The 24327-nt window shown below is 41.3% G+C and overlaps 5 protein-coding genes across 12 annotated transcripts; 2 read left to right on the top strand and 3 right to left on the bottom strand.

The window, feature by feature from the left end:
- Positions 1–789: 789 nt before the first annotated feature.
- Positions 790–8203, top strand: AstCC (Allatostatin double C). Of its 5 annotated transcripts, none has more exons than XM_070277371.1 (4): positions 790–894; positions 7428–7608; positions 7668–7753; positions 7828–8203. In XM_070277371.1, the coding sequence occupies exons 2-4, from the start codon at positions 7428–7430 to the stop codon at positions 7999–8001; spliced, it is 441 nt and encodes a 146-aa protein (XP_070133472.1). In that variant the 5' UTR covers positions 790–894; the 3' UTR covers positions 8002–8203. The 5 variants fall into 5 exon arrangements, with proteins under 5 accessions (XP_070133472.1, XP_070133474.1, XP_070133473.1 ...); XM_070277373.1 differs by having other exon boundaries at positions 7805–7963; XM_070277372.1 differs by having other exon boundaries at positions 7802–7963.
- LOC108133450 (uncharacterized) lies at positions 1273–4647 on the bottom strand. 3 transcript variants are annotated; one of them, XM_070277367.1, is made up of 2 exons: positions 4549–4647; positions 1273–3574 (listed from the first exon to the last, which is right to left on the bottom strand). In XM_070277367.1, the coding sequence occupies exons 1-2, from the start codon at positions 4602–4604 to the stop codon at positions 1501–1503; spliced, it is 2130 nt and encodes a 709-aa protein (XP_070133468.1). In that variant the 5' UTR covers positions 4605–4647; the 3' UTR covers positions 1273–1500. The 3 variants fall into 3 exon arrangements, with proteins under 3 accessions (XP_070133468.1, XP_070133470.1, XP_070133469.1); XM_070277369.1 differs by lacking the exon at positions 4549–4647 and adding an exon at positions 3641–3656 and having other exon boundaries at positions 1276–3574; XM_070277368.1 differs by lacking the exon at positions 4549–4647 and adding an exon at positions 3719–3869 and having other exon boundaries at positions 1277–3574.
- Positions 8204–10447: 2244 nt separating the features above from the next.
- Positions 10448–14606, top strand: AstC (Allatostatin C). Of its 2 annotated transcripts, none has more exons than XM_017253174.3 (4): positions 10448–10529; positions 13553–13660; positions 13715–13854; positions 13913–14606. In XM_017253174.3, the coding sequence occupies exons 2-4, from the start codon at positions 13562–13564 to the stop codon at positions 14037–14039; spliced, it is 366 nt and encodes a 121-aa protein (XP_017108663.1). In that variant the 5' UTR covers positions 10448–10529; positions 13553–13561; the 3' UTR covers positions 14040–14606. The 2 variants fall into 2 exon arrangements, with proteins under 2 accessions (XP_017108663.1, XP_017108661.1); XM_017253172.3 differs by having other exon boundaries at positions 10448–10710.
- A 719-nt stretch (positions 14607–15325) lies between these two features.
- LOC108133332 (uncharacterized) lies at positions 15326–15639 on the bottom strand. Its single transcript, XM_017253189.3, has one exon. It carries the CDS (start codon positions 15617–15619, stop codon positions 15425–15427), a length of 195 nt encoding a protein of 64 aa, XP_017108678.1. The 5' UTR covers positions 15620–15639; the 3' UTR covers positions 15326–15424.
- A 3443-nt stretch (positions 15640–19082) lies between these two features.
- On the bottom strand, positions 19083–19473 carry LOC108133331 (uncharacterized). The gene has a single exon (XM_017253188.3). The coding sequence runs from the start codon at positions 19449–19451 to the stop codon at positions 19095–19097; it is 357 nt and encodes a 118-aa protein (XP_017108677.3). The 5' UTR covers positions 19452–19473; the 3' UTR covers positions 19083–19094.
- Between the last annotated feature and the right edge of the window lie 4854 nt (positions 19474–24327).

Raw genomic sequence — 24327 nt, 5'->3', positions numbered from 1 at the left:
AAAATGTCATGATTTTTTTATTGAGGATTGGTTGGTTAGTCATATTTTCGAGCAATGAATATGTGTAGATATATTTTCCATTTGATGCAAACAGTGGCGGATTTAACAGGTGGGCAAAGGCGCGCTTGCCCACTGGGCCCCCCCGACGAAAGGCTTTCAGGGCCCCTCATGCTGAAAGTTACACCTTCGATTTCTTTTCCACAAGTCTGCATCAAAATCTGGGAACAAAATATTTTTAAGATTTTTTGTCAAATTTTCTGGGCTGTCCCCTTCAAAATGTGCAGAATGCATGGGGAGCCCCATATGACCCACTGCGAAGGCCATATCTTAGGAAATATTCATCCGATTCTTGAACGGAATACCTTAAACGATTTGTGGATCGATTTTCCATAAATTTGCATCAAAATCTGGGAACAAAATATTTTTAAGATTTTTTGTCAAATTTTCTGGGCTCTGCGTAGGCCATATCTTAGGAAATATTCATCCGATTCTTGAGCGGAATACTTTAAACGATTTGTGGATCGATTCTTCATAAATCTGCATCAAAATCTGGGAACAAAATATTTTTAAGATTTTTTGTCAAATTTTCTGGGCTGTCCCCTTCAAAATGTGCAAAATGCATGGGGAGCCCCATAAGATCCACTGCGTAGCCCATATCTTAGGAAATATTCATCCGATTCTTGAGCGGAATACCTTAAACGATTTGTGGATCGATTCTCCATAAATCTGCATCAAAATCTGGGAACAAAATATTTTTAAGATTTTTTGTCAAATTTTCTGGGCTGTACCCTTAAAAATACCCTTCAATGTACCCTGAAAAAATTTTGCCCACTGGGCCTTTTTCCTAAATCCGCCACTGGATGCAAATAATAAAAATTGGTTGTTATTAGCGCTGTAAGTTTATTTTATTTTTATTCACATACGTTAGCATTATATACAATTAAATAGTTTACTAAAAGTATGGGATGACGATAGTTGCCAGCTCTTATTTTAGAATTGACCATAATTGACTGGATCCGCAGCCCAGATTCTTTGGCGTTACTAGCTCTGGAAATAGCTGCTCCTTGAAAAGGATTTCGGTGGTTTACTTGTTCCCACTTAAGTATCCCTCTACCATAAATTTACGTCGCCAAACTTTTTTAATTATCTATCCGGGATGGAAAGAAGACCCCATTTAGAATAAATTAACCACGAATCATTAACTTTCTTTAACACACAACATCTATTATATAAAACTTACAATATTCTTCCTTTGCTGTTTTATATAAAGTTGGATTATTAGTTTTATATGTTTATTGTCTTCTAAATTAGTTATAATTATATTAACTAGTATTTGAGCTATTCAAAGGATTCTACGCCGGTGCATAAGTCTGGGAAGATAAAATTCACTTTTATTTTACGTGTAGTTATTTCATAGAAATTAAGGCTACGAATCTTAAGTCTTTGACCGATTTATCCACAATTCCCTCGGTGGAAGGGCCCTCATACGCGATGGCTACCTTATCTGTGACAATAACAAAACATTTTGAGGGCCGGATCGTTAAGGCAGTAGCTCTGGCTTCCGTACAAATTTAACCGGCTGATGGTGCCAGTGAGCACAGTTGAATATCCAGTCATTCGGACAGTCGACTCAAAGACACCCAGGCCTGGTTTTGTCTGCAGGCGCAGGGTAATGTCCACCGCATAGTCCGTGGAGATGTTCTTAACGATCTTAGAGTGTGGTGCCGCTATCAGGGCCTGGAGTATGGCATTCAGGTAGAGAGTCCGGCATTGCGTTTTATGGTTCAGCCGATTGTTGATTAGCCGGACCAGATACCGGGCTGCCCGCTGCACCCGGGGATCGGTGGTCTGTAGCTCTTGGCGGTGGTGGCAGGTGCACCAGTGGGCGGCGATTCCCGCCTGTTCGCATGTCCTCTCTATCGGCAGTGGCAGGAACAGACTGATGCCACGTGGCAGCTGGCTGTCTGGGTCCTCCATCTCCATTGCTCGACGCTGCAATTGATCGGCCTCCAGGTTCCTCAAATCCAGCAGGTCCAACATGGTGGCGTGCACATCAAAAGGAGTACTCAGCCGTCTTGCATTGAGCTTCAGATTGGCCATGGCTTCCGGATATAGTTTTTTCATCCATGGCGGATACAAGACCATCATTAGCGGCTGACGTTCCTCCATCATGCCTTGGTAGGTGCGTCGAAAGGAGCCCCATCTCAGTCCATGATCTGAAAGAAGCATCACCACGGTCCGGTTTAGTAATCCGGACTCCTGAAATTGCGTTAACTGATCTAGCAAGGCCTCATCCAGAAGGGTGGGGAAGTTGAAGAAGTCGTGAGTCATAGCCACTGTCCAAAACATGGAGAAAAAAAGGTTGCGGTTCATCAGTGGAACCATCTTCCGTATATACTCCAGTAGCACGTCCGGCGTTCGCCGGCTGCCCAAACAGAGGTACATATTAAGCTCTTTTTTAAAGGCCAGCGTATCTTCCATTTCCATGAGCATAGGACGTAGATAGTAGTCCGTGGGCTGCTTCTTAAAACCGTATAGATTATAATTGAAAGCAGAAAGCTTGGCAACATCCTCGGCAAAAATGGTGCGGTAACCGTGTTGTTGATAGCGTTTCCAAATGAACGAGCAGCCATCGAAGGCCCGCTTTGACCTTGGGGAGCAGGAGAGATTAAGCTCTTGGTCGTCCAACCCGGTCAGCAGGGGTACCATATTGGGAAAGGTGTTGTCTCCTACCTTGTTGTAGCCCCACATTTCAACGTGGGCGATATTCTTACGAATGTAGTCTGCAGAGCGTCGCATTTGCCGCTTAAAGTTTAAGTGCGACAAACTGTCCAAGCCAAGGATCATCACGGAGACACGTTCGTGGGCAGGAGTAGATCCTCTGCTTTGGTTTAAGTTCTCCCTCTCGGAAAAGGATTTGGCACGAGAAATCTGTTTCTTTGGTTCCTTTCCCAGGGCAAAGAAATGACAGTCCTTGTAGATGACTTTGTTCTGACTATAACACCGCAGACACAGGAACTCCGTGTCCGGTGGAACGCGTACGACTTTCGCCAGCTTGAAGTTCTTGACCAGAGTGTGGTTGTTCTTAGAGTCTTTATAACGCGTTATGATTGTATAGTTACAGTTTATCTTAGATATATCTTTCGCGTTGAAGAAGGCCCATAGTTCACTTTGGTCAACATTTAGATGCATCACCCCGGGTTCTGTGTCGCTCGCCCGTAGAAGAGCCTTGTTGCATTCATACGGCCGTGGCTTGAACATGAACTGCGCGATGGTGTCGTCGACCACCTCGAAGTGCGGCATCCGGCAGCCAGGTGTATCTATGAAATACGCCTGACTTAAGTTTCCTCCGTAGCGGTCCTCGATGCGGGCCATGAAATCGAAGCCATCGCGGAATCGCAGCAACTTTGTCCGCAGGTTGTAGTCCATGCAAAGGTAGGAGAAGATGCAGAGGAAAAAGATCACCACCACCACCTTCTTGAACTGACTGCGACTCTTGGACATGTTGTAGTAGCAGTAGTATTGCTGCAGGTCCTGCTTGGTCATAAACTTTGGATCCAGAAGGTACTTGCTCCTGTTGAAAAAAGCAAACAGTTTTTATTAGCTTTTTTTATTTCTATGATTTCTAAAAGAAATACACCCAGTTGATATTTAATAAATTTTGAAGTTCATCATCCTGTTTTTGTGATTTGTTGACTAATAATAATCAACAATTTACCTAAGTTTTTAGCCAATCAATCGTAGGTTTTTAGAAAAGCCCGGATTTAAAATTAAAAAATTTCTTTTCATCTTTTTATTACGAAATAAAATTAATTTTGTATTCCATGACATAATATCCTAAGTTCACTGTATTTTCAAGTTTTTTCTAGCCACTATTAATGAAGGCGACAAATAATATAACAAAAGCACACCACAAAAGGACGTCGAGAGTGGCCACTCAGCCGAAAGTCCTTAATTTTCCCCCACCTAGATGAATAATTTTCCCGTTCCTACCCACTACGCTCTAATCCTTGTAACGGGTTAGCACACCCAACTCGCCTTCAAGTGGCTTTCATGGGTCAAGAATTCATTTAGGATCCTACAATACTCCATAAAAAATTCCATATTAAATATGAAAAATTATTGTGCAGTTAAATATTAGATACGAGGATATTTATCAAAATAGTTATATCTCAATCATCCTAATCATAATAAAGTAATATTTTTCTCTTTATTTCTAGACTTTCTATAATTTTAATCCCATTTGGCCTAGATTCCGATTGACTTTATTGAAAAGAACTTATTTTCGAATCAATCCGGATGTGGAGAAAAAACTACATTTTCAATTGACACTTTGAATTGCATTTTGCTTGAGTCAACACACGAAAAAAATGAAGGTTGGAAAGGATCTGAAAGGGGATTGGGGCGTTGTTGGCATTCGGATTGGGCGCTTCAAGCAAACAACCGATGGAGCACAATGGGACTCCTTTTCCCCTCCGGCCACCCCTTTCCGAGTCCTGCCAGATGTAAAGGTGAGTGAGTGGTGGCTATCCTTCGCGGAGTACTTACTCATAGCTCAAGTCACCGTATTTTCGCATATCCTTAGATGTATAGTAGGAACGCATATTCAATAAGTTAATGCTTGTAAATGCTGATGCTTTTTTAGTCTTCAGTTCTGGTCCCGTGGCCGTTAAGTCCTTGACATCCTATTTGCTGAAAGTAGGAATCCCTCTGATGTGTTTGGTGGGTTTCCCTTTTTCCCTAATTGTTTGTGTGCCACATTTTAATACCTTTCGATACAACACATTTCAAAAGGCATTGTCCTTAGTTTTCTCTCTCCAGTCAATATCCTTTTACTTTTAAGGATTACTACACATTTTCTATAATTGTGGATTCCTCTTGTCTTATTAGTTTCCTAGCGTTCATCATGTGGTCCTAATTTTCAATATTTATTTCCGATTCACTTGGCTCCCCATCACACACTAATTCATCCTGTTATTGGAGGCTGCGAAGGCTCCAGCTAACTGGGCTTTCCTCTCTCTCTCTTTGATACTTTCGTAGTTCCTCTCTGTGTTTTGACAGTTGTTCCGGGACTGCCATTGAGTCGGACATGCGCAGGTCCTGTGGCAGCTGGACCAGGGATGCTGTAAATATTTGATTGCACTTTAAGAAAATGATTGGTAATAATTAATTTTTTTTAATTAATTAATTTTATAGAATTATATAAGTAGAAGACAAATGTGTTTCTCTCAAATAAAATTGCCTCTTTAAGAAAACTTAAATACTAATTCTTTAACTTGACCTTTGCATAATCAAATAAAAACTTAATAAAATACTTGTTTATATTATTTATTAATTATTTGTTTATTATTTATGTATTGTTTATTGATATTATTGATTTATTTTTTTTTTTATATTTTAATATAAGCTTACTACTATAATAATATGAAATAAAATAAATAAATAATTGACTGTTAATGTCAAAATTTTATTGCGGTTTTTGTGACTCTTTACTTGTGCCATTAGTTTATGCCGCATTTGCGAGCTTTAACGACGATTTGCATGTCGCAATGGCCGCACACTGGGTAATTAATCGACAGCATCCTTGTGCATAGAAATGTTTTGTGGCCAGTGACCTCCGATTCGAATATCTCCTGCTGCTCCCAAAAAGAAAATAGCTAAAGCCGCCAGAAGAATTTTTTCATATAAAAACAGCAAAAGTTACTTCAGTACTTCAAGGCAGCAAAAATCTTCAAAAAGTAATTTTTCTGAAATATTAAATATCTACTGATACAATTTTACTTTCAATTATAAAATACGACTTATTTAATGAAATATTTGTGGTAAGCGTCGATTTCTGAAAAGGTCAAAATCGTTTAATTTCAACTAACAACTACTAAAAATTATATTGTTTAAGCTGTTAAGCTTTTACCTTGAACGAAACTATTTATATCTTACATAAACATCTCACTTCACTCAAAAATGTCCTTAAGGCTTTTGGACCTGCACATTCATTCCGCATTTTTAATAAGGACTGTGTGTACGCCTCCTTCGAATTTTTCAGTCTTAACAAGCAACAAGTCGAGTGAAATCCTGCCAAAGGACTCTGACATTTCGCTCATTAGATGGACCAACCAAAAAGCGCAACAGGCTGCAATTCCCCCACATCCTCGCCCACACCCATCTGGCGAAATGTGGCAAGTTCGTATGTAAGTACTTATGTGGTAGTATATCACCCATGTACGGCTTAATAACTTGGCTGCAGGCTGGACATGATTTTCGATGTCCGATAATTACAACGAGAACGCCAAGTGGGGGCATAAATCGTAAGTCAGAGTATGAAAAAAGCATTTCTCTGTTGGACCAGCAGCAGCTTCCTTTACCGCTTAACAAGCATTTATAATGCTTCATTACTGTAAAAAAGGAACCTGGGATATGTCCTGCTATAAAAGCATCGGACGCATAAAGAAACCGCTTCAGTTGAATTTTTGAAAAGTCTCGAACGCGGCAGAGCTAGACCATAATTATTTTCCGTCATCAGAGTCCAGGAGTAGCCACCGTAGAATGCACCAACCTGGCCATAGACCATTGCATAGTGTCAGGCTGAGGGGGCGAGATCCCGCCAGATGGAGGACCCGAAAACCTTCGATTTCCCCCACCAAAGGAACCTATCACCTGCCCGCCCTTCTATTAGTCCTTCTCATCGTCATCCAGAGCTTTGAGCCTCATATGTGCCGGGAATTGATGAGACATCCGAGCGACGAGCGCTCCAAGGACAAGCCACTCTCGACCACTGTCGGTGGTAGAGCTCCCCATGAGGTGACATTGCCCCAAGCGAAGGAGCACAAACGTGCGGCGGAAAGGTCGGCACCCAGCCAGCCGGAGGAGATTTTCAGCGCTCCGGCCGACGACAGTGGCCTCAGCTACGATGAGTATCCGGTAGGAGCTAAAACTAAACACATAAAACCTAAAAAACAACAAACCCCGAAAAAAAATTAAAATGTACGCGTGGGTCGTCGTTGGGCATCCCTATCACCTTACACACAATTTGTAATTGTATATTTTGCATTTGATTGCTTTTTGGACTTTTGGCCCAAAGACAAGTCGAGTGTTCCCCTCGGAAACTGAAAAGCTTACGTCACAGCACTTTGATTCTGCCAGGTGCTAGGATATTAGTGGTCAGACTAATGAGGGTTGGTGCTGACCGTAGACCGGGGCTTCGTTAGACGGACTTGACAAATTCTTAAAACTCTATGGAATCCGTTTGATGTGTGGGCCGTCACCAATTGAAGTAGAGGTCTGGGAAATATTAAATTTCGGTAATACCATAACGATGTAACCCTCGTAGAAGAAATGCATTTTTATATAATTGAATATTTTATACTGTTTAATTTTGTTTACTTAATGGTTTAAGTATTAAAGTGCGAAAGGAAATTTTGTTCTTCCAGATGGTTGTGCCGAAAAGAGCTGCCTTGCTGTTGGACCGTTTAATGGTGGCCTTGCATCACGCTCTAGAACAGGAACGAGCCGGTCACCGAATCGGTGACTTCTACGCGGACAAGAGCAATCTCAACGAGAAATTTGGAGAACCACAGAACGGATTAGCACAACAGCCAGCCGGGGAGGATGGTGATTAATAACTATTGGGGGTAAAAGGAATTCGAACCATTCATAAATTTCCATTCCAGGAATGTACACAGAGGATGATCCCAGCGTATTGTTGGATTACGATTTCAAAGACGTTAACCAGATCAATCGCGCCACCGGCGAAACAGTAAGTTGGAATATAAAACCTGAATTGCAATATAAGACATAAAATTAGCAGCGCGATGTGTAAGAAAATTTCAGTTAATGGCAAAGAGCTTTCAGAGAAGAGCCGGTGCGGAATTGGCCGGAGAAGATCGATCTGGAACGTCCAGCTTATCCGGCTCCCCAGCTGGTCCACGGCGCCTCCATCCTTCCGGACCCGGCGGTGGTCGTATGTACTGGCGTTGCTATTTCAATGCCGTCAGCTGCTTTTGAAAGACAAAAAAAACACTTTTCGCGCCTGGAGTTGGTTTAAAAAAATGGCATCCCAACCCATCTTCAAAAGTATTTGTTCCAAAACGGTTTTGTTTTTCATTGGTGGCTGCTGTGAGAGTTGTTCGCGCAATTAACTGAAATCTCCCAAATTCTGTTATCTGTAGTCGTATCTGTATCTAGTATCTGTATTTGTATTTGTAACTCTATCTGTAGCAACTGTATCTGTGCATTTGTAACTCACTGTGAACTTGCGTTATAAATAAAACACAAACGATAAATCCAACGGCATTCATAAATTTATTAATTTATTCACGTATACATACGTGCCGAGGAGTGTCCAATATTTTAGATATTCGCGGCTAATTTCGCACCAAACAGAAGCCCATTAATCCCAGTCCTGCTTTATTCTGATTGACATAGCCATAAAAATTGGTTCTCAACCAGCCCACTACATGCCCTCAGCGCGTGTCTAAATGGTAAATGTAATGGAGGTGGAATTTTACCTTTAACTATAATTGTGACTCCAAAAATAGACTTTTTAATGATTCATATTAATATATATTGTATCTAAGATTTTTAGTAGCTTAGATAATTTTAGAAGATAAAACGGATCTATATATGGCATGTTTAAATGAGTTGGTAATATCATTGGGGAAACATAGAGATTGCACTTCTGTGTATTTACAGCCGCATAATTATATAGATATTTCGTTCAATTTATGTATGTAAATAATATATAATATATATCGATCGAAAGGTTATATTTTACCAACATCATTTGTTACGTATGTAGGTGTGTAATTATGTGCATAAAAATAGTAATTGATATCAATAAATGAGTGGGCTTAGGGGCCTCTGCTAGAACGTTTATACTTTCTAAACTTTATATGTAATATCCTTATGGTTGTAAGACATTTTTCCAAATTTGGCTTGATATAAATAAATAGCCCTTTTAAATTGCAAATTGAAGATTATTTTTCAGGAGTTTCGAGCGACTTTTACCCCGTTCTGTGCAAATCTGCCTGAACGCCTGGAAAAACTATTCCTTCCAGTAGCCAACTAAAAGTCAATGCATAATATTACCATTGGGTCACCTGTCTTTCCATAATAATGAACTGTTGAGCTAAGCTGGAGATCGTTTTAAGTGTGCAACGCACGTTTATGGCTTGGCCACCTTGGTTGTCAAGTGAAATGGCAAAGTTTTATTAGCTTTAGCGGCCAATAATGAGCCTGTTGGATCACCTATTAATAGTCTTTTATGTACATTAAATTGCTAACGTTAATTGGTGGCATTGACAGACTCCGAAGAAAAGTCTCCACACCAAGAACATTTAAGAAACTTGGCCAATACCGTTTCAATTAATTTCAAGCATTTCATATTGCTATTCAAAAATGTCACTAAATCTTAATTCTAATGATACATTCTATCATACATATTCCATTTCCGGGTATTTAAATCTATTTTTATATCGAACTCCTGCCATAATCCCGACTCTACAAATGGCGCAATTTCTTTATCAATTGGTCGTAAATCAATGGCGAATGTAAAGCCACTCGCTGAGCTCACTGTCCGAGTGCATTTCGGTTAGTTTTGCGTAATCTTCACGTCATAGATACTACAATATATAACATTAATACACTATCGTTCGCGTACCGCTCGTAAGTATGCAACAGGTTTGGTCCGCTCAAGAGATAATCGGCAACAGGTGCCGTTATTCGCTGCTACTCACCACGCACAGTAAATGGTAGAGAGGGATGGTGGGTATGCGATTTCACTGTACACTGTAGGTGGTACAATGGCTCGTCACGTCCGTGTGGTGAATTAATAAGTGGGCACATTCTTCATACGCCCCGTTGTACAAGCCGAAACATCAGCAACAATTGGGAATACAGGAGTTTTGGGAGGACTCTCGAATTAGAGATGCTCTAGGATGTGTAATGTAGGGTATTTTTGTATATATATGCCTATATACATATGTACATATGTAAGTGTTATGTATTACACATACATAAATCTTAACTTACATTTAATTTATCAACAGTTTTAATTCATACTTAAAATTAAAACTTCCTAGACGATGTTTTGCGACTATTTATAATCAAAAATTCATTTTTGAATAAAAGTGGGTTACTTTGACAAACGCATATTCACCACCAAAATTCCCTGGGTCGAGTGCCAGGTATCATAAGCAAGTGTTGCTCGTGCTTGTTGCAGTGTCGCTTGACATGAGGCATTAAGCTTTGCCTAAGCAGGCGCCCCACCTTCGAGTCGGCTCCCCAACCCACATCACATCCCTATTTTTCCTGGCTGCCCGTTCTTCCTGCTGCTGCTCCTGATGCTTCTGCGTCTGCTTCAGCCGCTGCCGGCGTCGCTGCCATTGGTGCTGTTTCCTATTTTGTATATAAAGCCCAGTAGCGGGCACTGCAAACATCGAGTTACCAATTTCCCTTCTTGGCGTTCACATCGAGCGGAGAGAAAAAGCAACAAGTGACCCCACGACCCCACAAAGGATCAGTTCAGTAACAAAGTACGTTTCTGTTTGTTTCGCTAACACAGAGAAAAGGAGAACCGTTCGAAAAATTATTAAGAAACGCCTTTAGGTTGAAAAAACATTTGTTACCAAAGCCTGGCGCCAAGTTTGCCCATTTCCGCGACGCCCATTTAATTACCGACATTTCCCAAAGTCACAATTTAGTCCGAGAGTATCGGTGAGTATTGGATTTCTGTGTGTTTAGCCATAAATTGAAATGAGTATTTGTGATTCTGCCGAAATTAATTTGTGGATGCGGAAATTGTGGCACAGGTAAATTATAGTCATCCGAGTTAGTGCCAAGAGATAGCGTATAGAACAGGTCTAGTAGGTATATATCTAATATCTAAAATATTAAATCGTTGTCTTAAAAAATCCTCCCGACAATTAAATAAATTCTTGAAACTCCGTGGCCCTCTATGGTTCACCAAAGATTCACCTAATAAAGCCTACACATCCCTTATAGAATGTGCATACTGTAGACTCATTTAAAATTTTGTGAATTATTTATTTAGTGAAGGCGAAAAATCAGGCCCCCCAACAGAAGTTTCACTTAATTTGTACTCTGTCCAAAACATTTGATTTAGGCTTCAATTTGAATTCGAGTAACTGATAATAAATAACTTGACTCCCCCGGAAACCGCAATCAAATTGCATTTAATATTTATAGGAATTCGCCTTGGCTGTATGGTTTAAGGGCATCAATCAAGCGTATAATATTAAGCTAAAATTTGGGACTCTGGGATGGAGGTAGCATCTTGTTTGTTTTAGAAAAGTTACCGTTAAAAAAAACAATTTTAATATTTAAGTAGTTTAAAAATAGAAGACTGAGTAAAATGCTACGAAAATAAGTTGAATTGGCCTACCCGACAGTTTAAAAATATTTTGCATAATTCGGAGATCAAAAATGAGTGAAAGAATTTACGTGGCTTCTGCTAACACTAATTAAATTAATAACTCTTCCGTTCGGCTCTTTGATATACATTTTCCACCAATCAGAGCAAAACCGCAAAGAAAACCTTCCGAAACCCAATACAACTTCAAGTGCTCGATACTTTGCGCCAGAAGGAGCGAAATGGGAAAGCATCCTTATATGTATTTGAAGATGTCTGAAGTTTCCTGATTTTGGCCGCTGATTGACGCCGTCTTAAATTGCCGCCACGAAAATATCATATGACCAGATAAATCACATGGCCAAGGACACGCCAAGCCCAAATCATCCTTTCCGCTCCTGTCAAGGGCACTTAAACGGTGCGTGGGCCAGATTCTCATGAAGCTAATTGAGCTTTTTGGCTAATTTTAAAGCGAATTTTACAATTACAAACCATTTAGTGGAAATTTAAATTAAAAATAAGCTGCTTGTGGGCGATATCAGGATTATGATTAGGCAAACTGTGCGACTAAAAATCCATGTAAATATTTAACCCTTTCCTTTTTTTTTAACGAGGATTTTTTGTTTTAGCTACTGGTTACTTTAGCGCTCTGGCGACGAGATTAAATTTCCAATTAACATTTGAGCATTATTTATCGGAGGCAATAAAAATGTCCTGATTATGTTTGGGCTTTAGGTTCCGGCGGGAAACTCTGTCTGGCTTGGCCTTTATTATTCCATTTGATCTAGCCAGCCAGCTAGCTAAAGTTTACGCGGGGGATGGTAAAAATTTACCTCCTAGTCATTAGTTTTTATTTATCACCCCAACAAGAGCTTAATCTATCAAATATTTTATGAGCTCATAGGGTTGAAGGGTGGCTCGACGGCACCACCAGACACTATCTCTGCTCGCATTAACTTTGAAAGTGTTTAAACAGTTTTTCCTGCAGTTTTGCTTTTTGAAATACTAACATCTGCATATCGGCGTTATGACAAAAAAAATATCAAAAACATACATTCTATAAATGATTGCATTTTAAAGCACTGTCAGCTTAGGATCATTTTTAAGAAACTGCTTTACATTTAAGAGTGTAATGCTTATCCCCGTGCTAACAAGGAGCCTGATTTTATGAGCTGAGCAACCAGATGAGACAAGTCATTAACATTTACGCCCCACATTATTGGGGCTTATGCTAACCTCCTTCCAAACATTCCGCATCCCCGCCCGTCTACCTGTTGCATCCCGGTGGCACTGAAAGTCATTTGATGATCTCATTTCCCCGGCTCAACGAACATATCCAGGGGATTTATGTTCCCACCGCCACTGCCTAGCTCTTGTTCATTTATTCATGCCGTGTGGGTGAGTGGTCTTTCTTTTGATTTCACACCCACTTCAGTTGCCCATGATGTCATAATTGTAATGGTATAGTAATTATGATTCTAATTGGTCAAGGATATGCTCCTGAAGTGATAGAATAAATATATTTTCACTTTGATATATGCAGCATATAGATTGTTGATATTTACGTTAGTTTCATAAATTAATTGCTTAGTAATAATATTTTTCCAGAAGGTTACTGATGTGATAAATTACATCCAGGGTACACCCTCTTACACAGAAAGCTCTCTTTATTTCACAACGCACTTGAATCCCTAATCTTTTTACATTCAAAAAGTATCATGAGTTTTCTGAAGGGAATATAAAACTTTGATGTCCGTCACTGGGTGAGGTTATTTGTCAGCTTCAGATGAAATCAATTAAACTTTTTCTAGCAACGTTCAAAGCCATACATGTATCCCGTTGCCATTGTGCGGCGGCCACACGTTGCATAATGGCATTGTAGGATGGATGTTGCAACCACTGAGTTGCAGGACTATATCCGCTTTTAATTGCGGAAATGCACTTAAGCTTGGCTAAGGTGAAAACCAAGAGTCTGAGGCCGGAATGCTGGTCACGTTTGTGGCAACAAGTGCTCTTTTCCATCTTCCTTTGACAAAGGTCCTTGCCAGCAGTCCTGTCAACGTCATGCAAAAAAAATTCTTCACAAAAAGGGGAACTGTAGTTTTTGACATTTGTTTGGAATTAGTTTTTAGAAGGACTATGTTTTTATTTATTTTTAATATTTAGTTTTAATTTTTTTCCTTACAGATCTTAAACATGATGAAATTCGTGCAAATCATATTGTGCTACGGCCTGCTGGTGGCTCTGCTCTTTGCCGTTACCGACGCACGACCCTCAACAGGCGAATCAGGACCAGTAAGTAGTTTTTTAATTAAACAGGAGCCCACACTAAAGTCTTAGTATTTAAAGGAATCTGACGGCCTGGACGGACAGGAGGCAGAGGACGTGCGAGGTGCCTATGGAGGAGGCTACGACATGTCCGCACAGGCCATCTACCCGAACATACCTATGGACCGGCTCCAGATGCTCTTTGCCCAGTACAGACCCACGTAGGTATTTGGGATGATGAATGGGAATGATTAATGTCAATTCCCATACATTCTACAGCTACAGCGCCTACTTGAGGACCCCAACCTACGGCAACATGAATGAACTCTACCGGTTGCCGGAGAGCAAACGTCAAGTGCGGTACCGGCAGTGCTACTTCAATCCCATCTCCTGCTTTAGGAAGTAAATTCCCGCACAGCCAGTGAAATGAGAATGTCCGAAACCAAACTCCTTGGATAAACAAACATTTCAAGCATTTCCACCAACCAAATAATCTAGCCTAATGGATCACAAGAGTTTAACCCACAAAATAATTAGTGCAATTAACATAAAGCTAAGACTCACACTGTATCCGTAATAATAACTTCAACAATAATATATCCGCTACTTAAATATTCTACAAAAAATTAAAATGCTTCATTGCGGTTTTAAAGAATACACCTTTGCATTAAATTACATAGTTAATATGTATAGTTACATTACTTTCTTGATTTTCGCTTGGCATATGGTGTGGTAAAAAAATTCAAGGATATCCAAGTCCTTGCATGCACACACATATTGAATACCGATTTGCTTATGTACATTTTTGTGTCTCAACCCTTGTATAAATAAAATGTTCAATGGCCGTAGACCAGATGTTATTGGACAAAATGTCATTGATAAATCAAGTTATTGTGTGTAGAATAATATTTAATTAATATATGTACGTATAAAATAAATGCGCCCAAATATATTGAAGAAGAATGTTACCTTAGTGTTGGCTTGTGTGTTTAATTTTGACTTTCAGCCTATGAAGGAACTCGTAAAAAAAAGTAATTCTAGAGTATTTGTATCTGTAAGTCTGTAAGAACGAGTGGATCTCAGAAACTGAAATAGTTAAGAAAAAAATATAACTATAAGATTGCCCATGTAGACTCCTATGTATGAAACCCTCAAAGTTTAAGTTTCTTTCAATACTTATCCCCTCTTTAGCTGTGAATTTAAAACTACATAATTCAACCAAATCGGAAGATTTTTAGGGGAGTTTATAGATTTCTTATTTTGCTACTCCATTGTATTGTTTCATTGAAAAGTTTCAAAGCAAAGTAACCACCATTTTTGCTGAGAAAAAATGGTCCTTTGAAAAGTCATATATTTAAAAGACTCGACTACATCCATTTTTTTATGTCTTTATTATGAAATTAAATTTTTACTTTGTCGAACCCTTTAGTTTTTCTCTTACATAGTTGAAAAATACTGGGAGCAAGATGGTTAAAACAGAAGTCCTTCCATAGTAGGAGTTAGATGCTTTTTACAAAAGAATTGATTCAACTAAACCATATTATTTTATCTCTTTATTCAAGTTAAATGTTCGGTACACTTACATGCTTATATTTTATATTTGACAAGGAATTTATTATAAAATCAATTATTTTTTTATATTTTAAAAATATTTATCTTGGCCTAAAAAGGGTTTAAAAAAATTAGTTATAGATGGCCTCTGAGGCCATATATCGTTGGGCTGCTTTTTCCTCAGGTAATGTGTAGTTCTCTGAGTCCTATATCACGATTCGCATTATCACGTTTTCCATCTCAGATTTGTAATCGTCTCCGCTGCAGGTGTTGCGATTGGCACTGCTCCTCACGTTCCTTCATCAGGATGACCAGCCGATCCGGAGTGGATATTTTAAAGCCGCCACACTTCCGATAGCGCTCCTCGATCTTCAGTGACGTGGCCACCATAAAAATGGAGAAGACCAGGGCGATTAAATAGCGAACAATTAACATATTGTGACAAATGCCGTGTGCCGATTGCTACTGCAAAAGTTTGGAAGCCGAGTGGGACCTTTTATACCCTATACGGCCGGCGACTCGAGAATCGACTTGAGAATGCATCGAGAGGTTTCCCGAGAGGATTACCTCCCGAGACGGATTAGGATCGAATTTTATGATCGGCTATACCCCAATAAACAATTTTTCGCTAATCTATTCGGCAATTTCCACTTCCTCTGGACCCCTCAGCCGAGGCGAAGTCGAACATACCGAAAAGGAAAACTAATTGCTGTGGCTGATGAGTGGAAGTTCCAAGAAGTATGCACAATGTCGACCTACCTGGATCGGATCGTGCGTTTATGATCTCTGTGAGCCTCTGCCTCCTGTTCTTCTGTTCTGCCATTAGACATTTTAATTGTTAATTTTTGCAAAAAGGCAACCGGGTCCGCGGAGGGAGAAATTTAAATAATGGCCGAGCTGCGGGCAAAAGCAGCGAGAATCCAGGAATCCAATGGCTACCTGCATTTATTATCTGGCCCTGGTTCCCGGTTACCGTCTTCGGCCCGGTCCCGGCCCCATCTCGCCCGCTGATCTACGCGGCTGCTCTACTCTGTACTTCTCCGAGTGCCATCAACGTGAAAACAAGTGGCAACAATTTTCTATAAATTGCATTTGTGCAAAATTAAGTTCAATCTTGGCCGAGTCGCGAACCAGTAGCTGTATCTCTTCGGCCGCATCCGCTGCGTCCAAGTTTTCCGATCCCTGAACACCCCTGATGCCCCCACCCATTCGCTCTTTCACTGCTGGAGTAGCCAAACTCCATTAACTTTGCAATTGGCCACCATAACTCGTCCGTCGCCGTCACCTTGCCGCCCATTTGGCCACCGCATCCACAACCACTTCCACCTCTGCTGCGCTCCATCCATCGCATCACCTACTCCACCCTGCTCGGCTCCGCTCCACATCCCACAGAGCAGCGGGCACCTAACCGAGGTCCATTCCATTCCAGACCAGTCCCGGTGCCGGTCCCGGCCCCATCGCTTGTTAGTTTTTGCGCCAGATCGTTTATAATAATTCGTATGCGAGTCATGTCATGCCCCTAAAGTGTATCTGCAACCGCGCAGCCTCAGTCGCCGCTGCTGCGCAGTCTCTGCGTGTATCTGTATCTACTAGTTGGCAATCCTCCCAGATGCAGCCACCGTGTCACGAATATGCGATACAAATTCAATAGGTTTATGATGGGTTTATGATAGCAGTCTATGAAATTTCTTTGGTATCGGGTACTTACCATGAAACTCCATAACGAACCATAACTAATTTTAAAAATATTTGTTTATATTATTAATATTCATATTATTAAATATTTGTATGTAGTCTAGGACTTTAATCCTCACCATTGGTTCACGAACTCAACTCTGACGGTTGGAGAGGCCGTCGTGGTCAGCAATGCCACCGGCAGCCGATGTTGCTGCTGCAGCTCCAGCCTCAGTCTGGTGACTCGAATTTGACTTCACCTGGCTTGATCTTGCACCCGTGCCTCTCGCCAGCATAGCTTCGGGTCGCCTCTGGCCGGCTCTTTCTCCAGCCATCTACTGGCTACTGGCTCCTCGCCCCCCAGCCGCAGTCATACCACTTTATCCACAGCGCTTTGTTCTGGTTTTGTTCTATTGGTAAAAGGTAGTTAGAAATCGCTCTGAATCCATGGGTCGCTGTGGCCTTAAGTGGCCCGGATGCCAGCTGGGACAAAAAGAGGTCCCCTACCCAACAGAAATATTTTTTCGACTTTAATGCACTCCGAGTGGAATGGAGTTGGCAACAGTGAAAGTTGAAAATTAGCAAATTTGGTTAAAATTCGAACTTGCCATTAGCCGGTAGCATCTTGGCCAAGTCCACTTAGTCCTGTACTTGGAAGCCAATTCCAAGCATAGCCTCACTTGTAGCCGTGTCAGCGGCCTACTGGACAACGTACAATGTTGCTCTTGTTTCAGAACATGACCACCGTCCGATGGGAGGCCACAGAGGAATGCCTTAATTCAGGAATTTAATGAAAAATGCTCTATGAAGCGGTGAGGAAAATTATAAAAACCGGAAAGGAGAACTAGCTTTTGAATGAGTCGAAGTTGATGTACCCTTTCTATAAATAATTAGTGTACATCCCAGACACTCTATTTTCGATATTAAAAGAGATGTCTTTTCTTCTGCATTGGACATCTAAGGACATAACTATAATCTCCTCTGATAGAGTATTAAAATAAACTCGAGGAAAACTCGAAACTCGAGTGCACAGAAGCCGTCGAAATGGCTTTTGGGTGGAAAACAAGAATAAAAAGATTAAAATTAAAATCTGCGCTCACTTGTTCTCCTTAGTTAGGTAATTTTTTAAAGGCATACCCTGAATAAAGTCTCTGAGGAGTATATGCGTGAATAAATGTACCTCATTGATAGCTTTAGCGAATAAATATACTTAGGTGGTCTACAGGTATTCAAACAACCCATTTGTGTTAAGTCCAATTAACAATCTCTTATAATATTTTCATTCTACCACTCATTGAGTGGGAAGAAGACTCCTGTTTAAATAATAAAAATAATAAAGAGTTTGTTAAGTTTTATGATGCACCACAGTACCGCTTAAAAGGTAATCTTAAACCGACGCTGCTTTTGTGAATTCCTGCTCCCTTTTTTTATAGCTACTGGCTTTCAATCTGAGAGCTGTGAAAGCGGTGTGAGATCGGTGGCAGGTGATGCCGTTCAACTTTGAGGTTGAGTGGCTTGATGCGACCGACCAAAGTTGACCAGTTGCCCACGGTCTGGTGTGGTGTGCCCCTCTGTCCGCCAAGTGGTCTCTGCTGCTCTGCGCCGAGCGTTGTAAATTACATTTTCCAAATGCTTTTGCCTTGTCGAACCAAAAAGCCATGTACATATGTGGCATAAAGGAGCGGCTGCCAGCAACTTGACCGTAGCTGCTGCCTTGCCGCCTTGGCATTGCTTGCTTCTGATATGATTTGGAACACTTGTTGCATTCGAGCCGACTCTCGCAATGCCCCTCGCCTTGTAGATTTGTCCTCCGTCCAGCAGAACAACCAGAAACATTCATTCCTTGGGGATATGTGCACTCGCATGGGCACGGACACAGGGAAACTTCACAGATACATGTAAACGCGATGTTCCAACAAGGATTCCTACATGGCATTCGGTATGCGGGCTCGCTAAGGTTTTAATTTTTTCGAATCGCTCTCTGTTTGTATTTAAAAATTTTGTTTTTTTTTATCCGTCCGACTGCATCCGATTATGTTGTAGTTTGTTCAGATAGTTGTTGATTTGGAGGTAAGCGGATTGGATAAAAGGGATTGAATAGTAGGTGCCTTGATGTCTTAATCTACATTAAAATACTGGTAATATTTTAGCAGTAGGACTCTTTTATCTCATATATTTATTACAAGAAATTAAATTTAATTTAATTTTGACGACTTTTCTGACTTTTAGGGGTATTTTAATACAATGTATCTGGTTCCAGGAGCTCAAAAGTGGACAGCGGCAGGACGTCGTTGCCATAAAAGTTCATGCCCCCTGGAGCTATTTCAGGTTGAAGCTCGTTGTATAAACCTTCGCGAATGTAACTGCGGGGCATCTTCAAGCGCGGGAATGCGGGATGCTTTATCACGAAGCTCCGCTTGGAGGGCCTCCTCATCGGCGATATCTGGTCCAGGATATCGTTGCTCATCCTTCGCTCGGCCGGCAGGGAGGTGACCTCATTGAAAATCGAGGACCGTGACCGAGGTCGGGCCCATGCGATGATCATCACGCAGGCGATGACCAGAAGTAGAAGGGCTAGTTTTGAGTTTGTCATCTTGACCGCTTGGCAGTTGGAATCTGACTATGCCGAGGGGGTGATCAGCCAGGGAAATTTATACGTACTAGGATGAAGTCCAGGTAGCAGCACCCGCTAAGCACTTTTAAATTATGTCAACATCTGTTGGAATTAGCTCGCTAAAATCCGCTACCTACATTGGTGTTGGTCCTAAGCGCTGGAAGAAACACGAAACTTGTCTTCTTTTTATGGTTAATTATAAAAGAAGCTGGCTTATAATTGTCCTAAAATATTTACCAAACAAATCGGTTAGATCTCTCCGATCTATCAGAGCCATTACCTCTTCCACTTAGGGCCATCGCTTAGCCCGTCCTCCACATCAATCTCAGGCATTTGGAGCCGGAGGCACATCGAGTCGGCGACTCCACTCAAGGAATCAAGATCGGTCTGGAGGGGATTGCAATGTCATTTCATGTTAATCAAACAACGAAATCCATCAGCAGGTGACACAGCCCAAGTGGGCGGCTCTGGAGGGGAGTATCCGGAGGCCTCTGCCACGACATCCAACAGACATGTCAGTGCGATAATGGTGCTACTTTACTTCCCTGCCTTTATGGCCGTGTGTATGCGCGATCCCAAACAACTTCATTCACAAAAATCTGGCCAACAAAAAATAAGGCAAGAGCAAAGTAGCAAGCCATCTGAAAAAAGGAAGCTGGGCCATTAAAAATATCTTGTGTATGCCAAAGCTAGCCAGATAGCAGCCGCCACAAGATGCACCCGAGAAGTCCACTTTGCAGTACCACCATCATCATCTTCATCAGCTAGCAGGGAGCTGCAGGCTGCAGCTAAAGCGGCAGCTGTGGGGGCGGTGCCGGGAGGGGCCGGGGCGGAAGAGGTCGCTGGACGGAGGATGGATATACCTGAGGATGGGTACAAGGATGGTGGGCAGCCAAGGTATAGAAAAGAAACATACGCCTAATGCCACAGTCATCGACATCCGCCATTTAGCTAATTAACCCAAGGGGTTGAGCAGGTGCAGTTGATAAAATATTAACTAAAATTAAAATAATTAAATAATGTGAAAGCCACTTTTGACTGGTGTTACCTTCCTCATGTTAAGAGTGAAATAAAATGATGCGAAAGCTCATGGCACCAGAGGGTTAATCCATACACCAGTGACGAGCTCCACTCACACAACTCCCCCCAGCCCCAGAATCTTGGCTTCTGACGCGGTTGCTGCTGCTTCTGCTGCTGCTGCTGCTGCAGAGACTGGCGAGGCTGCGCAGTCGGAACTGTCTGCATTTGTCGACCGGCCTTCTCTTTCCCACCTCCGTGCCCCACCAGCAGTTCTGGCCATACCTCTTCTTCTGCGGCGTGTCCGTCTTGTTCTTCTCCAGTCGATTGGATGTCCAGCTTTCAATTTGCTACATAAAGCATCTTCATCGTGGGCCGCATGAATGGGCAAGTGCCCGGGAGGTGCAGCATCGGGTGGCAGGGGCAGGCCGAGGGGAGTAGTTGGCTCGGTGTGGGCTGGGAGCTGGTTCTCCTCGGCTCTGGCTCCCCACCCCAGGTTCGCATTCGGCATTGATGGTAGGCACTCAGGCGTGCCCTGGCGGTAGTCGCTGACCTTTATTGATTGCTGTTTGACCTCGCCAGCTATTGTTGCTGTTGCTGTTGCAGTTGCTTTTTCTGTGGCAGTGGCTGTTGCTGAATTCGCTGTTACGGTTGCATCTCCTAACCATTTGTACTTAGCCGATCACTGGCATAGATTGCACTTGGCTTGCACCGTCAATAGAGAAGATCGGGGGTGGCCAGGGGAGGTGCCTTGGGAGCGGTACACGCCCACTTGCCTTGCTGCTTTGTCATTTAGCTTTCTTGCTTTTTGTTGGGCCTCCATTGTTGCCACTGCACTCGAAAATATTCACTAGGGAGCTATTTGACTTTGCCATCTATAGTATATATGTTTTCAATAAAATCTAGCTATCTCGGGAGGAGGTATTCTCTTGGAAAGTCTTGGTTAACCCTAGAAATAGGATAATAGGCAAATCTTTAGTATTTTAAAGGATATTTCTCTCCCTACCTCTGGGCTAACGCCTGCTTGTTGTTGCTGCATTACCTCTTTAATGTCAGTTAATTTATATTCGATGCATCTTTCTGCTTTTTCCTTGAGACGCTTTTTTAATGGTTGTTTTTTTACTTCCTTTCTGATGTCGTTTTTGTTGTGTGTAGTTGGTGTTGGTGTCGCTGGTGAAGGTCGACGTCAGCCGACTCGTCGGTCGTCATTGACGCCTCTCCTTGCAGCTACTCTGCAGTCTTCCATGCAGAAACAAAAGACCCAGGTCGGGCCAAAATAAATAGGCTTAAAGGGGATTTCAAATACGACTCATAGATACCTAGTATCTGGTAGTAACTAGTGCTGAAAATAGTCCGTATAATTCTTGAAACTTTTATACAATTTAAATTATTTAAATTTTATTTTATGTTATTTTTATTTAATATGAAACTAGCCCCTTTATAACTCAAATGCCCGGTGTTGAGGCAGCACGCTTTTGAAGCTTCGCTTTGTTTGTCTTCTATCGTGTAGTTTCTTTTGTTTGACAGTTTCTATCTGGAGGGGCTATCAAGAGTCGTAGCCGGAGTTGGATCTGGACTTGGGCCTGGAGTTGGAGCTGTTGCAGCAGCCACAGACTGCAACCGTGGCCGCTGTCGTTTTGTTTGCTTAATTGTTTGGTTTCCCCATTTGAATGGAGGTGGGTCTGCTTGGGGCAGCGAAAATGGTTTGCTTTTTTTGGGATGGAGGCGATAGTTTCTGGAGAAATAAATTAGCTGATTGAGGATAACCGGCGAGTCGAATGGGTTGCAATGGCATATGCAAATGCAGGCGGGTGAGTTACAAGTGAATTATCACCTTATACATTATTTAACTTTGAAAAGATATTGCCATCTTGTCTGTCTAATGGGGGCTATGAGAATCCACAACGGGAACACAATTAAGCCGTGTTTTAATCATAAACCTAGTAATTATTAAAACTCCAACTCCTTCCGCTGGAATAAGATCGAAAATGTATCATTGCTCTGGACAGCATCATCATTACAAAACGAGGAAGCAGTGGCGGATTTAAGGAAAAAGGCCCAGTAGGCAAAATTTTTTCAGGGTACATTGAAGGGTATTTTGAAGGGTACAGCCCAGAAAATTTGACAAAAAATCTTAAAAATATTTTGTTCCCAGATTTTGATGCAGATTTATGAAGAATCGATCCACAAATCGTTTAAGGTATTCCGTTCAAGAATCGGATGAATTTTTACTAAGATATGGCCTTCGCAGTGGGTCATATGGGGCTCCCCATGCATTTTGCACATTTTGAAGGGGACAGCCCAGAAAATTTGACAAAAAATCTTAAAAATATTTTGTTCCCAGATTTTGATGCAGATTTATGGAGAATCGATCCACAAATCGTTTAAGGTATTCCGTTCAAGAATCGGATGAATATTTCCTAAGATATGGGCTACGCAGTGGGTCATACGGGGCTCCCCATGCATTTTGCACATTTTGAAGGGGACAGCCTAGAAAATTTGACAAAAAATCTTAAAAATATTTTGTTCCCAGAATTTGATGCAGATTTGTTGAGAATCGATCCACAAATCGTTTAAGGTATTCCGCTCAAGAATCGGATGAATATTTCCTAAGATATGGCCTTCGCAGTGGGTCATATGGGGCTCCCCATGCATTTTGCACATTTTGAAGGGGACAGCCCAGAAAATTTGACAAAAAATCTTAAAAAAATTTTGTTCCCAGATTTTGATGCAGATTTATGGATAATCGATCCACAAATCGTTTAAGGTATTCCGTTCAAGAATCGGATGAATATTTCCTAAGATATGGCCTTCGCAGTGGGTCATATGGGGCTCCCCATGCATTTTGCACATTTTGAAGGGGACAGCCCAGAAAATTTGACAAAAAATCTTTAAATTATTTTATTCTCAGATTTTGATGCAGATTTATGGAGAATCGATCTAAAAATCCTTTAAAGTATTCCGTTCAAGAATCGGATGAATATTTCCTAAGATATGGCCTTCGCAGTGGGTCATATGGGGCTCCCCATGCATTTTGCACATTTTGAAGGGGACAGCCCAGAAAATCTGACAAAAAATCTTTAAAATATTTTTTTCCCAGATTTTGATGCAGATTTATGAAGAATTGATCCACAAATCGTTTAAGGTATTCCGTTCAAGAATCGGATGAATATTTCCTAAGATATGGCCTTCGCAGTGGGTCATATGGGGCTCCCCATGCATTTTGCACATTTTGAAGGGGACAGCCCAGAAAATTTGACAAAAAATCTTTAAATTATTTTATTCTCAGATTTTGATGCAGATTTATGGAGAATCGATCTAAAAATCCTTTAAAGTATTCCGTTCAAGAATCGGATGAATATTTCCTAAGATATGGCCTTCGCAGTGGGTCATATGGGGCTCCCCATGCATTTTGCACATTTTGAAGGGGACAGCCCAGAAAATTTGACAAAAAATCTTAGAAATATTTTGTTCCCAGATTTTGATGCAGATTTATGAAGAATCGATCCACAAATCGTTTAAGGTATTCCGTTCAAGAATCAGATGAATATTTCCTAAGATATGGCCTTCGCAGTGGATCATATGGGGCTCCCGATGCATTTTGCACATTTTGAAGGGGACAGCCCAGAAAATTTGACAAAAAATCTTTAAAATATTTTATTCTCAGATTTTGATGCAGATTTATGAAGAATCGATCTAAAAATCTTTTAAAGTATTCCGTTCAAGAATCGGATGATTATTTCCTAAGATATGGCCTTCGCATAAACAGCTTCTGAAAAATGAATAAGCTGGCATCCTCTGCTTGCTAGTGTAATTATTGACCGGACTTGCTTTAATA

Source organism: Drosophila bipectinata, chromosome 2L, assembly GCF_030179905.1.
Source record: "Drosophila bipectinata strain 14024-0381.07 chromosome 2L, DbipHiC1v2, whole genome shotgun sequence".
Taxonomy (NCBI): domain Eukaryota; kingdom Metazoa; phylum Arthropoda; class Insecta; order Diptera; family Drosophilidae; genus Drosophila; species Drosophila bipectinata.
This window is presented reverse-complemented; position numbering and strand designations above follow the sequence as displayed.